Below are 16,475 nucleotides of genomic sequence, written 5' to 3'. Positions count from 1 at the left end.
TTGTTAACACCGAAATTGCCCTTTTTGTTATTGAAAGCACGCTTCTTTCCTTTGTTTTTGTTGTTATCGTTCTTACCACCCTCTTCGATCATATTAACCGAGGGTCCAACAATTTCTTTGCCTTTTCCTTTGTTATCCTCATGCGCTCGTAGAGATTCCTCTATGCGCAAGTGACTTCCAAGTTGGATTAAAGACAGTTCGTCTTTTCCATGTTTCAGATTGTGTTTGAAATCCTTCCATGAAGGAGGCAACTTATCTATGATGCTTGAGACAAATATTGTTTCATCCATCTTCAATCCATGTTGTGTGAACTGTCCAAGGATTCAGAGGAGTTCATTGAATTGTTCCATGACAGACCTCGACATAACCATTTTGTAATTGTTGAAATCGGTCATCAGGAACTTTTTACTGGATGAGTCCTCTGCCATGTACTTGGCTTCGAGACAATCCCACAATTCCTTTGCAGATTCCACATTTTGGTAAATATCAAATAAGGGATCAGACATACCGTTAAGAATGTGCCCTCTGCATATGTAATCGTCGTTCTCCCACTTTGATCGGCGTCTCAGATTTTCAACCGTGTCATCCTCTCCAATTTCTGGAATCGGTGTAGACAGGACATGCACCACCTTCAACGTTGTCAACATGAAATGTATCTTCTTCTGCCAACGCCTGAAGTCTTGTCCTTGAAACTTGTCCAATTTTCCGAAACTTTTAGTCATCTCCTTGACGGTGTTTCCTCCTCCAGCCATGATTATCAGAAAAAATACTTTGTTCGTTTGTTAGAAATGTGGTATGATAATCCTGGATATCTTCGAAGAATCGTGTTCGTTCACTTTCCGAACAAAGTATTTCGACCCTATTCTTGTCTGGGTTCACGAAATCTTTGCGGGGATAATTCTCGAAGAGCAATCTGTTTCTGACAATAGAGAACAGATCAGAATGTAGAGAGGAAGTCTTTTTTCGTTCTTAAAACCGAGGCCAAATGACTCCTTATATAGGAGACCAATAACAGAAAACGAACAGGCACACCTTTTCGGAAAAAACGGTCATGTCTGTTGGGAAATGGTACGACTATTCAAACGGTCATGACTGTTGGAAAGGGTACGACTATTCAAACAGTCATGTCTGTTGGGAAAGGGTACGACTATTCATGTCCCTTGGACCCCGGCAGTGCGCTGCCCCGCACCCCGCCAGGGGCTACACCCCTTGGAACCCCGTTTCAATTATTCGTATTCAATTACATGTTTGCCTTGACGAGCGTGCACTCCGCACTACCCTGACTCGTTTCAAACTTAACGCATAATTGCATTGGCCTGTAGTAAATCACATTACTACCAAAATACATTGTTGATACTAAAATTACCAACATAGATAGACTTGTTCCTCTTTTCTTCATTAATTGTTGTGAGATAGATACTTTATTATGACGATAGAATCGTGCTTTCGAGACTATCATCTATTCAATTTCAAATTCAATTGAGCACCTCAATGTACCTCCTCACCTCCTACTTAAAAACTTACACAAATACTTTTTTTTTTTGGTACAACTTGCACAAATACATTTATTCTAGATAATAGATCCGAGACTTGAGTTTCGAATTAAATTTTGAAGCTCTAATTCAGCATTTGCGTTTCAAATAGGAGAGATAAGAAATCTGAATTGTGATTTGATTCACGTCTGTTTGGTTCGGGGGTTTTGGAGGGGAGGTGAGGGGAGGGGAGGTAATATTTTAATTTTTTTGTGTTTGGTTCAATTTTTAGGAGGGGATAGGAGGGGAGGGGAGGTAAGCAGAATCCCTCCTAAACTCAATTTTTGCTTCCCCCCAAATCGGGGGGATTTGGAGGTGAGGGGAGGGAAGCTTTTTCAAAGTTTATTAAACTGACAAAATTATCCTCAATATATTTTAAAATTCTAATATTATCCTTATTACCATTTTTATTATTAGGTCTTTGTTGTCTGTATTACCTATACTCCTTGTCTGCCACTGTTTACTCATCATTGTCGCTGCTTGCTCATCATTGCCGCTGCTTGCTCTGTGTACCCGATGTATGTTTTTTCTGACTATTTTCATTTATATATGTATATACGTGTATTGGTGTGCCACTTTTTTCCTTACGTATTGGTGTGCCACTTTTTTCATTTATATAGATATATGTTACTGACTGTGCGTATCTCCAAATTGTACAAACACGGCCTAATTTAAAACAATTTGAACCTGTATATGAACCTGAATAAAACATAGTGATAGGATATTGCCTGTATAAACATAGTGATAGGGTATTGCCTCTATGCCAATTTTTGTATATGAACCTGTGTATATGAATTTGTGTCAATTTGTTGTGCATATTTTATTGGTTTAACATATTTGTTTTGATGTAATAATAAAGAGATATTAGTTTTTAAAATATGAGTGTTATAAGATTTTAAGGGTAAAAAAGTAAATTGCTTTTAAAATACCTCCCCTCCCCTTGTGAACCAAACATATATTTAATTAAAATACATCACCTCCCCTCCTCTCCCCTCTTTTGAACCAAACACATATGTAATTAAAAAATTTCCCTCCCCTCCCCTTCCCTCTATAAAAATAACACATTTGCTTTTGTTTTTATTTTATATTTTTTAGGAAAATAATTGAATCCTATAGTTTATTTTAATGTACCTAGTTAAAGATATGTAGTGAACTTATACTTTTCTTATTCTTGATAATATTTGTGAGAGTACTTGAGGTTAAAGCATAAAGTAAAAGATATGGAAAATGGAAATACATTCTAATTACTAAACTGAAGATATTTTATAATGCGCTCAAATAAGTATCACATAATAAGACATTCAATATTATTTTTGCTTTCATTAAAACTAACTAGTCGGCTTCCCGTGCGATGCACGGGTTCGGCGAAACACCATTTATATATCAATCATGGATGTTATCAATCATGGATGTTGTTGACCATAGTAATACTGCATAAGTGAAATTGGAGTGATCATAATGTCACACACTTATACACCATGGCAAATTATAACTCTTTCACATTCTTATTATGGCAAATTATAACAATATTTCATTTTAGGTTTTGCTACCATTACACATTAAGTATATAGCATGTTATATTAAAAAAAGTGTAGCTATATTCTGGACCCAATTTAAGTATTATAAGATATCCAATTACATAATCAAAACGAAATGTACAAATAAGTAATCGATTTTCTGATACAAACTATCTCCAAATTACAAATTAGTCGGATAATAGAATTCTCCTCAACTGATAATTTATTTTCAAATGCTAGCTTAGAGAACTGGTTGGCCTTCTTCTATAATGAATTTGGATGACTGAATGAGAGTTTAAGTTTCATCCCTGGAAGTAAACAATACGGGAGAAAATCAAGCAAAATCAATACAAACATGAAGCATAGGAATCTGGTTTTACATTTAACAATATAGTCCAACCTGAAATTTGGAAAGAAAAAAAAAACAATGTAATGTGTTTCCATTCTAAGATAGAAAGAGAAGTCACATATACTCGTTATGTATCATTTTGGTTTTGATTATCATTGTAATGTGTACTATAAATAGAGATAACAAACAAATAAAAGGCCAGAATAATAAGTTACACAAACCTTGTGAAGTGCAGGAGCATCATTCGTTCCATCCCCAGTAACAGCCACAACATGACCCTTCCTCCTTAATGCTTGTACTAACAATAGTTTGTCATTGGGAGATGACCTTCCCATAACCTAATAGACAATATTCATTAATAATGTATATCACTAAGAGCACAAAAATAAGGATGCCATAGTAGCTAGACTCTACCGATATTGAGTCCGCAATTTCTTCTCTTTCTGAATCTGACAAGGCTCGAAATGTTTTGCCTTCAATGACAGTTCTCTCAATAGCATCAGCAAGTGAACTAAGTATTCCACATTCCACAGCAATTGCCTTTGCAGTTTTCACATTGTCACCCGTGACCATCTTTACCTGGGATCAGAAATCCAAACAGTGAAATCAAAAAATTATATATAAAAAATGCATAAGGAAATTTCAGATGATCAATTTGCAAGCCATTGAAAACCAAATGAGTTTAATAATATGAATTTGGATCCTTAAAATCTTTGGGGTCAAATTAGAAAGAAAATACAATGCATATGTTGACACAGTCCATCAAATGATGGTCCACAGGAGCAATGTCCTCACAAATACCCAAAATTGACAGTTTTCAATTTAAGTGGCTAGAGTTATATTAGTATGCAAGTCATGTTGTACGTTTCACAATTTTAACATAACTTGCATATTGTCTACTATCACTGCACCAGCATCATAACTAAACATGTTCATTCAACAATAAGAGCCTTTTGGGACACTAAAAAACATTCAAAACCAGAGATTTATAATACCTTAACCCCGGCTTTTTAGCAAAGCTGTACTGAATCCTTGACACCAGGTCGGCAAGGGTCCTGTATTTTAACACAATATTAAAAAAAATATTCAAAAGCCATGTGAATTTAACCGGTGGAAGCATATTCCAGAGACATGGTGTCAGAAAGAAACTATAATTTTCAACATTTCTTTGTGTGAGAAATGTACAGATAGACAACTCCTTCATAAATTATAGGTAGAAATTGAATATTTTTAATGAAATCATTATTATATGTCTGCAGTCATATAACAGCGGCATGACATTAGTAAAGGTAAAAGATATGCAAAGAAAAATGGACCAAGAATGCAAACCTTTTCAATATATGCAATTGTACGATGAGCATCCAATTGGCGGTCATCTGGTAGAAATGCAGCCGGGGTGTCTTAATCCACCATCGTCACTCACCGACCGACATCAATCTTTGCTACCAAGAATAGGATGTCTGTTTGAAAATCAAAAGAGAAAATAACCCTTTCCAAAATTTATATCCATAGATAACACAAGGAACCGAAATGAAAATAATCTTTAGTTCTACCAAGTTTCATAGAGTTATTAGCCATTTATACCTCTGCTCCATCATCAGACAAATAGCTACCGTCCTCAGCTTTTCTTTTGCTTGGTAAGACATCAAGCAAATCTGCACAAAGAGCAGGAAAAGCAGGAAAGAACATACTTAATGTAAAAACAGGAACTGAAAAAATAATCTGAATAAAGTATACATTGTAAAGCAATACATAAAGCTAAAAAAATGGTATACCTCTATTGGTCTTAACTTCTTTAGGATCTTTCTTTTCTTTAGCTACCCCAAAAACATCATGGCACAAATCTTTCATAGTAGTAGAAACCTGCAGCACCCATTCACAATTCATTTAAATTCATGAACACCACTCACAAGCTTAATAAAATCATCACACATTAGATATTCATTGTACATATAAAACACTTACACTGGAAAATTCAGCTTCAGATGTACCACAGAGTTCAATTAGCTTAATCTTATCAACTTTGAGCTGCAAAGAACAATCACAAATCATGTCATTACAATATATAACCACATGCCATGTGTTTGTATTGAGATTATTACAAATGTACCTTGTGTTTCTCTGCACATAAATAAAAAGCAACAGCCATAAACACCGGACTTTGTATCATATTCCAAATCAATTTTAAATGTTGTTTGTTTCGCATAATGATGACAGAAAAAAAATCTTGGCCAATGTTTTTCATCAATAGCCAGAAAGAATCATGTATACATGAAAGCTAAGCATGAAATAATGGTTTTATCTAACATACACAAATAAAATAGTTTTGCAGGATGCATAAGTATATTTTTCACCATTGAATTAATAAGTCTAATCTTATCTCATTTCATTCGATGGCAAAATTTATTGGCAAGACTTATCTCACATAAACAGAATATAACCTAGACCTTCAAATGTACTGTTACAAAATAGATTAGGAGAAACCACAGCACCCCAATAAAGAAAAGTAAAGAAATGTAATGTAGAAATGTAAAGAAAAGTTTGGTTTTTAATATATTAGCTACAGAGGTACCTGTGATCATGGACAACATCACCAGCAAATCATGCAAGGTGGATTCCCTGGTCTGTCTGCAGGACAGTCAGTTCTACCAAGTTTGGAGATTGTCCATCAGCATGCTTTAGATTGCCTACATTCAAATTAGGAACTTGCAGCCTCTCCAAAGTTCTAACAACTTCATTCATGTTAGGCCTGAACTTGGATTCTAATGATAGGCATTGCAAAGCAAGAGTGGCTACCTTGTATGCCTCTTATAGACCAAGTTGTCTCTTCCATATTTAGTCATGTCAAGTACCAACTCACCAGTTAATATTTCTAGCAGGACAACTCCAAAACTATAGACATCACTATTAGTAGTAAGATGGCCTACAATAACAACGATTTTAGCGATTAACCGTAAGTAAGGCTACTAAGTTGAATCAGTAATACCTTAACAAAATTAAAAAAAATGAGAAACATCAAGCCGAAAATACCCGAGTCTACATATTCGGGATCTGCATATCCCTCGGTTCCCATTATCCTGGTGGAGACGTGGCTTCCGTTGTCATTCGGACCATCCCTTGCCAGGCTAAAATCAGAAAGCTTTGCATTATAATCCTGTAATCAAATCCAGAATTACGATTCGGACATGTTATCCAAATAATCACTTGCATTTATCTATCCTAGGTTTTCAGCAACACATTTTAGTGTTTTTTCTCAATAGCATTTCATCAAACATGTAGCAGACATTATTAAAACCACAAAATCAATAACTTACAGCTTAAGACCGTCACGAACATAAGGTATAATCCGAACACAACCGAATTGAATCGCCAATTCTCTCACATCTAGCTTCAACCTAAAACACCAAATTCATCAATTGAAAAACAGGAAAATCTAAATAAATCAAAAAATAAATCTATAAAAGGAAATTATAGATTTAATATAAGCTCTTTCAGACATTCCACTTAGTTTCACCACAGAGGATCGATGGAAGAGAACACCATCCACTATAACCACCACATCCTCACCAACAAAAAAAAAAGCAACGAAAAAAAAACAAATAAATAGAGCATACAATTTGAGATCGAACCAGAGGAAAGAAGGAGCAAGAAGCTTCATTGCCGCCGTTGCCAAGCACCGCCGTGTCACCACAAACGGCCACAAGAACTCTCTCGGCCGGAACTCCTCCTCCTCGCCAGAACTTCTCTCCCGCCGGCTTCTCTCACTCGGCCACTCCCTCACTCTTACGAGTGATTGATTTGTAGATGGTGGTGGAGGCTGTGGTGTGGATGTTATGGTGAAGGATGAGATGGGGAGGAGAAAGAGAGATGAAAGTGTGAAGAGAAAGAGTGAGAGCGTACGAGAGAGAGAGGAGGGGAAGAGAGAGAGAGAAAAACTTGACAAATGAAAAAACATTGGGAAAGTAATCAATAAAATCAGAATTGTTTCCATAAACTACTTGTGCCAATTGTTTCTATAAACCAGCAATCTCAAAACCAGCCAGTTGTTTGCAGCAATTATAGGAGGGTCCACATGAGACATGCAAAGAATTATATTAAGCCATGTGTAAGATGGTATATGAATATAAACCTAAACCTAGAATGAATGTGAAGATTGAAACCTAGAGATGTCAAGATATGATTGGTCAATATACAAAGGTGTAAAGGGTTCATTGGGCAAGGGATTAGGGTTTCAAATCACCAAAGAATTAGGGCTGACAAATCAGCCTTGCTTTTAGTATAATAAGAATAAGATAAGCATTACTTCACTAGCAAATCAACATTAACTACACACCGTAAGTTGCGCTAGCTAGGTGGAGATGAAATGGGTGATTTAGAAGGAAAATTAGGCGATTCAAAAAGTGAATTTGATGATTCAGGAGGCGAACTGAGTGAATCAGAAGGTGAACTTGGTGATTCAAGAGGCGAACTAGGCGAATCAGAAGGTGAACTTGGTGATTCATGAGGCGAATTGGGCGATTCTGTGGGTGAGTTGGATGATTCAGAAGGTGAACTTGGTGATTCAGGGGGCGAACTAGGAGATTCAGAATGTGGAAATAGAGGTATGCATGGCCATGGTATATCTGGAAATATTGGTATGCATGGAATTGGTGGTATATCTGGAAATGAAATTTTCGGTATGTCTGGGAATGGAATTTTTGGTATGCATAGAATACTGGGTATTAAACATTCTGAACTAGCACCGTCCTTATTATTTTGCTTTCCAGCAACCTCAACTGCAAAAAACATAAAGCACAAACAACTCAACTTACGCATATCTCATAAAATTTACCATTAAAATAGTAATTAATGAATAATTTTGTCAAAAAAAATGAATAATGAAGGTAATCTTCACAAATTTTGTGAATATATGCAAATGTGTAGGCGCATGAGATAATCACAAATTTTTTTTAGCTTTTGAATTTAAATCATGAAACACAACAGTAAAAAAAAAAATTACCCAATTTCCTAGCTTCTCCGGTGGAGGAGATAAAAACAACCATGACCAAGAGGCTTTGGATGAGCAAAGGTAGTTTAGAAACCATTTTTAAAGTAATTAAAAGTATAATAAACTAAAAGTTTGCTGATAATAATTTGAGTCAGAAGGTATAAATTTGGTCTTTTTTTTTACTAAAGATTAAATTTGGTCTTATGCTAGAATTTTAAATTTTTCTCTTTTGACTAAAGATTAAATTTGGTCTTATGCTAGAATTGTAAATTATTTTTTGTTTATAAAACGTTATTTCTAAGTTATAATTATAAACCTATAAGCATAAAAGGCAAGATATAAAAATACTTTTGACCTTTGAAAAAATAGTTATTATGTTTGACTCAAAATTTAAAAATATTTCCAATTTTTTTTTTAATTTACATGTCCATAAAAATTTATACTATATTCGTCCCTAAATATAAGACACTCTTGAAAAAAATATGTAGATTAAGAAAGTTGATAATTGGTATTGCTTTTACAAATTTATCCTTTAAGATAGAGAATGAGTTAATATTTTTTAGTGTATTTATTAGAGATTAGAAAAAAAATGCACTATAATTATGTGTGGGTGTATGTTGATAAAAAAATATTTAATGTCATTGAAAATTTGAAAGGAGTCTTATAAAAAGGGACAAAGAAAAATTTCAAAAGAGGCTTATAGTTAGGAACAAGGTAGTATTGTATATTTATTTTTGACACATTTTATATTCTATATTAAAATATCTTTATAAAATAATAATACGTTTTAGTTGTAAAACATTATTGCTAAGTTATAATTTTATATCTATAGGGCCCGTTTGGTACACAGAATAAGAGACAGGATAGGATAACTGTATCATATCCTGCCGCAATCCAGTGTTTGGTGATACAACAGGATATGATAAGTTAATCCTGAAGCTTATCCTATCATGTCTCTCTAGTTATAATTTTTATCCTGAATTTGAGTTAGGTTACCAGCAGGATAGGATAAGAAGAAAAAAAATTACTGATTTATTTTATAAAATATATTTTAAAATACATAAAATAAAATAAATAAAATATAAATAATAAAATAATTAATTTTTAAATATATATGTGATTTTCTCACAGGAGTAATTTTGTAATTTATATATTCTAAAAAATCAAAATTTTACTAAAGTTACAATATTTTAAAGTAAAATGATTATTAAAAAATTGACAAATAGGGATATTAATTTAAATTTTATAAAAAATTAAATATAATTCTTTTGCAATAGTAGTTTTATTATTTACTTATGAGATATATCATATATTTATTTGGCTTATCTAACATGTATATATTATTGAGTTATTTATTTGATCATAATTCATATAAAAAATTAAACTTGATTATTTCCTCATGATTTTTATTTTAAATTATATAAAGTTATTTGATTACTTATTTATATTTTTTATTTATAAATTCAAAGTATTACAAAATAATTTTAAAAAAATAACAATTGTTTTACAAGAGTAATTTTGTCAATTAAATATGTTATATATCTTATCATATTATTATGAGCAAGTATGTATTAAAAACAAAATATAATAGTTATCATGTTTGTTATCCTGTGTGCACCAAACATAGGATATGATAACTGAGTATAATTGTTATCATGCTATTATCCTATCCTATCCTTATCCTGTTTTATATCCTATCCTGTCACTATGCTATTGTTTACGTGGAAATTTGGTAAACAACCGCTAGTTTAAGTATTCAAACTCGCGAGACCAACTAGTAAATCTCAGGACAATTTTGTGTTTATTCGCTTTAAGAAAACTCTTTGAATGTTCGTTTTAACAAGGAAACAAACACTTAGGAATTACGACGTTTCTAAAAAGTACAAGAGAAACTAGCTCGAATCGCCTCGAAGTAGCAGTTTCTCAAGCAAGTATTTGAAATTCAACTTAAATAAAATTACTGGAAAGCAAATTGCATTGAATGAAAAGCAATTACAAATAAAGATGGTTCACAAAACATACATTTCTCCTCTGAATTCCGTTCATTCGATCGCTGAGTACTTAGAATTTTAGAGAGAGTGTTTGTATAAAATTTTGTGACCTTTGTTCTGAATGAAAAACTACTATAAGTACTACTACAAAGTGGTAACTGTTTCTTGATCATCTGGACGCTCTCCGATCTGCCACGTCGACCACGTTCTCCACTTTCGTCTTCCATTCCTTCAGCGCGCGCCAATGCCTTTTGGGCCGCTCGTTGTTTCTTCTTTGGGCTTGGCCCAACTCTCTATCGGTTCGATTTCGCGCTTTCGATAGCTTTCTGGCCAAACCCAAAACTGGACGCGTTTTCCATAGCTCTCGAAACGCTCTTTGGCTTCGATATAACTAGCTCTCGACACCAACTTTGAAAGTTTTATTTTGACAATATAACTTCCAAATAAATATTGGACCCACCAATTATATTTAATTGATAAATACCAAATTTATATCCAACAAATTGCCCCCCAAAAATGCCATTTTCGACGGCGTATATCGAAAGAGGAAGTGGCATTTTTGAAAGTATTAATGGATAACTTTCTTTTCCATTTATCTCTCCTATCGTTTAGGCTGCCACTTAAAACTTTGGATTGGCTCCAAAACTTTTTTTTTTTTTTCTTCTTACCTGTCAAGGGGTTTGGACACTTGTCAACATAGGAAGTTGAAAAAATTTGTTATTTTCAACAAATCGCGTGCCTCTATAAATAGCTAGATCCTCCCTTTATTGTGTTTTCTCCAATTTTCGCTCTGTCAACTGTTCATCTTCTTCTTCATCTTCTGCAATTCTTTCTTGCATTCTTGTTTCCAAACGATTTCTTGTTCTCACCGATCTGTTTATCACCAAGTCATCAACTTTCTTTTCACTTGGGTTTTCCTCAACTATCTCAAACAACCTGTGATTCCCAAATTCAACCCTAATCCGTTCTTTTACACCATCTTTATACCTTCATCAATGGCGTCAGGTTCAGATGTTGGAAAGTTTCTTCCTTACGCCGGTAGGTGGACCGCCGCCACTCTTTCTTCTTACGATACGGATGTGGTTCCAGAACCATCGTTGCGTCTGGACTTGCAAAAGTTTTGGGAAAATCAATTGATCTTTCCTTATTCTGTTGATAATCTTGTGCATGCGTTTGGGGGACCCAAACCAAGTGATAAAAGCCGGAATTCCAAGGTTTTGTCTATTTTTCCTGTTTATAAACCTTGTGCTCCTAGGGTTTTCATCAGTGAACCCTATAATTTTAGCTATATCAAGGCGCCTAACAGAGTGTTTCGATCAGCTCATTCTTTGAATGACCAATACCTTGGCTGGCTAGACAGGGTACAGCGTGATAAAGCTGACATTTGGCAAGCCTGTGGTATTTATGACCTTATTCAACTCTCTCGGACAGGCCTTAAATATCAGCAAGAGATGATTATTGCTGCTTTACACTTCTTTGAGTCTTCTACCAACACCTTCCACTTCGAATGTGGCATGATGACTCCTACACTGCTGGATGTTGCTGCCATTACTGGCCTATCGCCTCTTGGCGACACTTACGATCCTTGCAAAGCTTCCGACACCATCAAATTTGACTTTCGAAACAAGTCTTACTCCAAATACATCATGGAAAATCGAAAGACTAGTGATGAAGTGAGTGACGAAGAACACGTTGCTTTCTTAACCTTATGGCTATCACAGTATGTCTTTTGCACTCAATCTCTCCAAGTAGCCAAGAAATTCATCCCTATGGCTATTCAACTACATGAATGTCAGCAATTCAACTTCGCTCGACTTATTCTTGGATGCCTTTATGAATCTATGAGGGATGCTTGTGAACACCTTAAGAGAACAGGCGATGGATCTACCTTTTTAGGTGCTGGCCCCTTCTGGTTGCTGCAATTATGGCTAACTGCCACTTTTCATGCTGAACTTGACCTTTTCTTGCCTGAGCCATACTATGAGGAATCAAGAACGCGCCAAATCGAAGGCACAAGGCTGGCGAGGATGGTGCCTAGGGAAAGAGGCCTTGGTTATGATGTAGCTTTCCAACAGTATTTTAATGCTTTTCTCAGCCTGAAGAAGTTCAAGCCCAGCTTTGCTCCTTTCGTGGATAGGCCACTTGGTCCTCCTTGGTTTACTCACAGATTTCCTTCTCCACCAGAATTTGAGACGATAACCAACAGCATTTGGAATGCTTACTTGATGCCTACAGTCTTGTCTTGTCGAATTGGCTTGACTTCTGGAGATTTTGGGTTAGTTGGCTACTTCCCAAACCTGGTATCTCGCCAATTTGGCTTAACTCAAATACTCCCTAAGAGCATATACTTGGAAGAGAGGGAGGTTTGTTTAGGCAAGCATGGCATGACAGAACCACAGTTCCATTCATTCTTGAACCATTTCAATCAGCCTTCTTATGAGCTTACCCCATTCGACTTCGCTCCCTCACATGCCTGCACTAGGGAATTCTTTACCTGGTGGTCGCGACACTATGAAGGACGCCTGGTCGACAAGACTGCCTTGCTTACTGCTATCTCTAATGGGTTCGACTCATCTATTTTGAACAAGATTAAGTCGAAACTGAACGCCAGAGGTATTCTTTTGGCTCTACTTTTACTTGCATAATTTTTTACCTTGCGTGCTTTTCTCTTATGCGCCCTTTTCCAATGCAGGGAGTAAGTCGAAGGCAGGTTCCAGCAATTTTAGCAAACCTCTTCCTCCACCACCTAAGGTTGAACTAAAGGTAAGCTTTTGCCTTTTTGTGGCTTCTTACACTTTTGTAGGATTTCCATATTAACTTTGATATGCCCTTTCCAGATTGCTTCACGCAAAAGGCCTCATTCAACTGAAACTCCTTCTGTTTCGAAGAAACAAAGGCCTATTCCAGCCACTTGCTCGAGTGCTCCAGATAAGGTATCCATTTAGCTAAAGACTTCTTTTTCTTTTGTCTTAAATGCGAACTTATTGAACTGTGGCCTGTAGGATATTCCTGTTCTCTCGACCATCCCTGAGCAGACTAACATTGCCACCACTCAAGATCTCTCTCATAATGCTGAACCCATTACTGATGAGAAAAAGAAAAAGAAGAAGAAGAAGAAGGAACGCCAACCCAACCAAGAAGGTACTCCTGAGCGCAAGTCCTCTGAGATTGAGGCACAACCTGATACTCTGGCATCACCTGAGGACCCTCCTTTAGAGCAATCGGAGAGGAAGAAGAAGAAGAAAAAGAAGCAGAAAAAGTCTCCTGCTGCAGCTACTGTTGTCGAGGCTTCTGCTACTGCAAAAGAAACAACTTCACCACCTGAAGCTTCTGCTACTCCTCAAGCCCAAGTAAGCCATTCTTACTTCTTGTTACTTCTCCAGCTCTTGACTGTGTTACTCATTCTTTCATGGTTTTATTTGTTTCAGCCACAAAATTCTGCTCAAGTTATTCCTCAAGCTGAGCCTGCTCCTAGCAAAGCGGCTGAGGGGGTGGTCGAAGGACCAAGTGATGCGCATCCTAAAGATGTTGCAGAAAAAATCCCATCTCCTCAGCCTGTCGAAACAGCCATTCTTACTGAAACCTCATCACCACCCAAGGCTCCTGGCTCGCCTCACCGCGCTTTCGAAGATGATATCCTTAAGCCTAACAATGAAGAAGACCAACTCAATCAAAGCCTACCACAACAGAATCCTTTGACAAACCCTGCCCAAGTATTGGCTGATAGTAATCCTCCAACCAACTTTCAAGCTGACCCTATTGCTAGTACTGAACAAAGGCCAACAGTTGATGGCGAGCACTCCACTACCAATCAACCACAACCAAGTGGGTCAAACCATGAGTCTAGTTCACCCAGTGCTGACACTTTCGACTCTGATGATGGGAACTCCTACATTGGCAATTCACTTGGTGAAGAGGGAACTTCTGTGTCGAAGCCACTTCCTACTGTTGTCCTGCCAGCTGAACTTGCCAAAGAGTTAAAAGATTTAACTCCAGTAGATGCACTTAACAAGCTTTTATCAAGCCATGGCACCTCTAGTTCCGCTGTTAAGGACACAGAGGGTAAGGAAGATGTACTTGAGCAAGAACAGTTTGAGCATGAAATCAGGTTCAGGCGAGAAATTCTTAATGGGGATATGCTGGGCCTACTTGAACATGACTCTTCTATATATTACAACATCAAAGCCCTTTTTCGCAAGTTGCAGAACCCAAGGACTGACGAAGCAATGTTCCTTCTAGTAACTCAGGCTGAAACCTTTTTAGAACAATTCGTCAGTCAATCTCAACTCCTAACCAGGACTAGCAGCCTTCTGACATCTCTGCTTGCAACCCAGCAACACCATTTCGAGCAGGCTAATAATTGCAATGCAGAGGTCACAACTATCAAAGCTGCCTCTGATGAAGCTCTTGAGCAACTTGTGACTTGTGAGAACAATATTGCTCAATGGCAATCTGAAATCGAAGCGTTAAAAGAAAAGGTTCGACAGGAGGAGGCTAAGATGGAAAAGCTAGCTGCAGTGGCTATCGAAGCACAAAAGGTTAAGCTTGATGAACTAGCACGTGAAGGTATTCAACACTACAGTGATGGTCTAGCTGTCCAGAAATGAGTTGAGCACCTTGCTAGTGATAAAGAAATGCTACAACGTAAACTGGTGTCCATTCGAACTCAGTATTACCAATTTCAAGCGGCCAATCGAAAGCCTCCTTCAACATCCCAACAACAACCTTGACTTTATAAATTTTCCTTTTAGTCTTCAGTTTTTATTCTCTTTTGGATGTCGTAATTGTAAATCTTTTAACATTAGCAACTGTCGAACAATCTCGTACATGCCTTTCAAATGTATGCCCGTTTTGGCCTTTTAATGCTGCATATTCATATATTGGCCGAGTATTTTATTCCTTTGTTGTTGTTTGCTTTCCTTCTTTTTGGGTCATTATCCCAAGCCTTATTACTGGCATTTTGTAAAGAATGAAGCGAACATGTTTCCAAAGCAGTCAACATAATTAACTACACGGCTTTGAGCATTAATGCAACGGCATTTCCCTATGCAAACTGACCATGGTTAGTTGCAACTGCTTAGCCATTAATGCGTATTAATCCTTCTATAAATACCCACGCCTTGCAACTCTTTTTGCTCATCACTTTACACACATTAACGCATCAACACCTCTCAGCAAAGAATGGATAACAAGAAAAGTTCTCCTTCCTCTAACCCGGGCTCAAGCACGCCACGTCCTCTTGGAAGGGGACGAATCAAGATTCCAGCTTCCAAACCTCCACGCACTAGAATCCTTCGCCCTAAGCCGGCATCGGCTAAGGTAGTAGAAACCATCATTCTCTCTTCTGATTCTTCAAGCTCTAGTTCAGATGATGAAGATGAAGATTACCTTGAGTTCCTCAGCACCCTAGAACCTGACGAAGAATACCCAGGAACTCCGACTCCTTCTTCTGAAGATGAAGACTCTCAGATCTCAGAACTTTCCAATTCTGATTCAAAGGATGAGGGAGCTCGGGCCCAGGGTAAACCTTAAATGGTTACCCTTCAACATTCAACCAATTCTTGTATTTTCTTGAACATTCTTGAATGATTGGTTGTATTGTTGATTTTGTATGAATAAAAATTGATTCTTGGCATTTTCTTTTACCATTTTGCAAACTTTATACTTGCGTTATTCATTTTTTATGCTTATTTCTTGCAACATTGGCTTGTATTTCTTTAAATATTTTCCATTCATGTTGACTGAACGTTTCTCAGGAGTTAACTCTTCAATCTCATAAGCTCCATTTGACAAAACTTGAGAAATCTTAAATGGCCCTTCCCAATTGGGTGACCACTTTCCAAAGACTCGATCTCGTCTGTCCATGGGAAGGATAACTTTCCAAACTAAATCCCCTACGTCAAAGAGTTTGGATTTAACCCTTTTATTATATGCTCTAGCAATTCGTTCCTTTTGTCGAATCAAAGCATCTAACGCCTGCAACCTCTCCTCATCCACGTCTGTTAATTCATCTAACATTATATTCTCATAGTGATCAGGAGGCAGTTCCCATTGCCTTTGCACTCGAATTGACTGCATCATTATTTCAACAGGTAACAC

General features: G+C 36.6%; 3 protein-coding genes and 1 long non-coding RNA gene across 5 annotated transcripts; all 4 read right to left on the bottom strand.

Annotated features, from left to right (window-relative positions):
• Positions 1–323: 323 nt before the first annotated feature.
• LOC123922594 lies at positions 324–782 on the bottom strand. The gene has a single exon (XM_045975292.1). It carries the CDS (start codon positions 750–752, stop codon positions 324–326), a length of 429 nt encoding a protein of 142 aa, XP_045831248.1. The 5' UTR covers positions 753–782.
• Positions 783–3,112: 2,330 nt separating this feature from the next.
• Positions 3,113–4,814, bottom strand: LOC123921086 (calcium-transporting ATPase 8, plasma membrane-type-like). The gene is made up of 5 exons (XM_045973482.1): positions 4,728–4,814; positions 4,394–4,453; positions 3,813–3,977; positions 3,620–3,736; positions 3,113–3,357 (listed from the first exon to the last, which is right to left on the bottom strand). The coding sequence occupies exons 3-5, from the start codon at positions 3,969–3,971 to the stop codon at positions 3,352–3,354; spliced, it is 282 nt and encodes a 93-aa protein (XP_045829438.1). The 5' UTR covers positions 3,972–3,977; positions 4,394–4,453; positions 4,728–4,814; the 3' UTR covers positions 3,113–3,351.
• Positions 4,815–5,000: 186 nt separating this feature from the next.
• Positions 5,001–7,346, bottom strand: LOC123921087. 2 transcript variants are annotated; one of them, XR_006813916.1, is made up of 7 exons: positions 7,013–7,346; positions 6,713–6,793; positions 6,429–6,552; positions 5,971–6,321; positions 5,349–5,426; positions 5,174–5,261; positions 5,001–5,053 (listed from the first exon to the last, which is right to left on the bottom strand). It is a non-coding gene; the product is annotated as an uncharacterized LOC123921087 (long non-coding RNA). The 2 variants fall into 2 exon arrangements; XR_006813917.1 differs by lacking the exon at positions 5,001–5,053 and having other exon boundaries at positions 5,211–5,261; positions 5,364–5,426; positions 7,013–7,344.
• Positions 7,347–7,742: 396 nt separating this feature from the next.
• Positions 7,743–8,482, bottom strand: LOC123922593 (DNA-directed RNA polymerase II subunit RPB1-like). Its single transcript, XM_045975290.1, has 2 exons — positions 8,398–8,482; positions 7,743–8,173 (listed from the first exon to the last, which is right to left on the bottom strand). Exons 1-2 carry the CDS (start codon positions 8,480–8,482, stop codon positions 7,743–7,745), a joined length of 516 nt encoding a protein of 171 aa, XP_045831246.1.
• Between the last annotated feature and the right edge of the window lie 7,993 nt (positions 8,483–16,475).

The sequence above is a fragment of the Trifolium pratense genome, linkage group LG4, assembly GCF_020283565.1.
Source record: "Trifolium pratense cultivar HEN17-A07 linkage group LG4, ARS_RC_1.1, whole genome shotgun sequence".
Taxonomy (NCBI): Eukaryota; Viridiplantae; Streptophyta; class Magnoliopsida; order Fabales; family Fabaceae; genus Trifolium; species Trifolium pratense.
The sequence above is the reverse complement of the archived record's forward strand: the minus strand, read 5'-3'. Positions and strand labels throughout refer to the sequence as shown.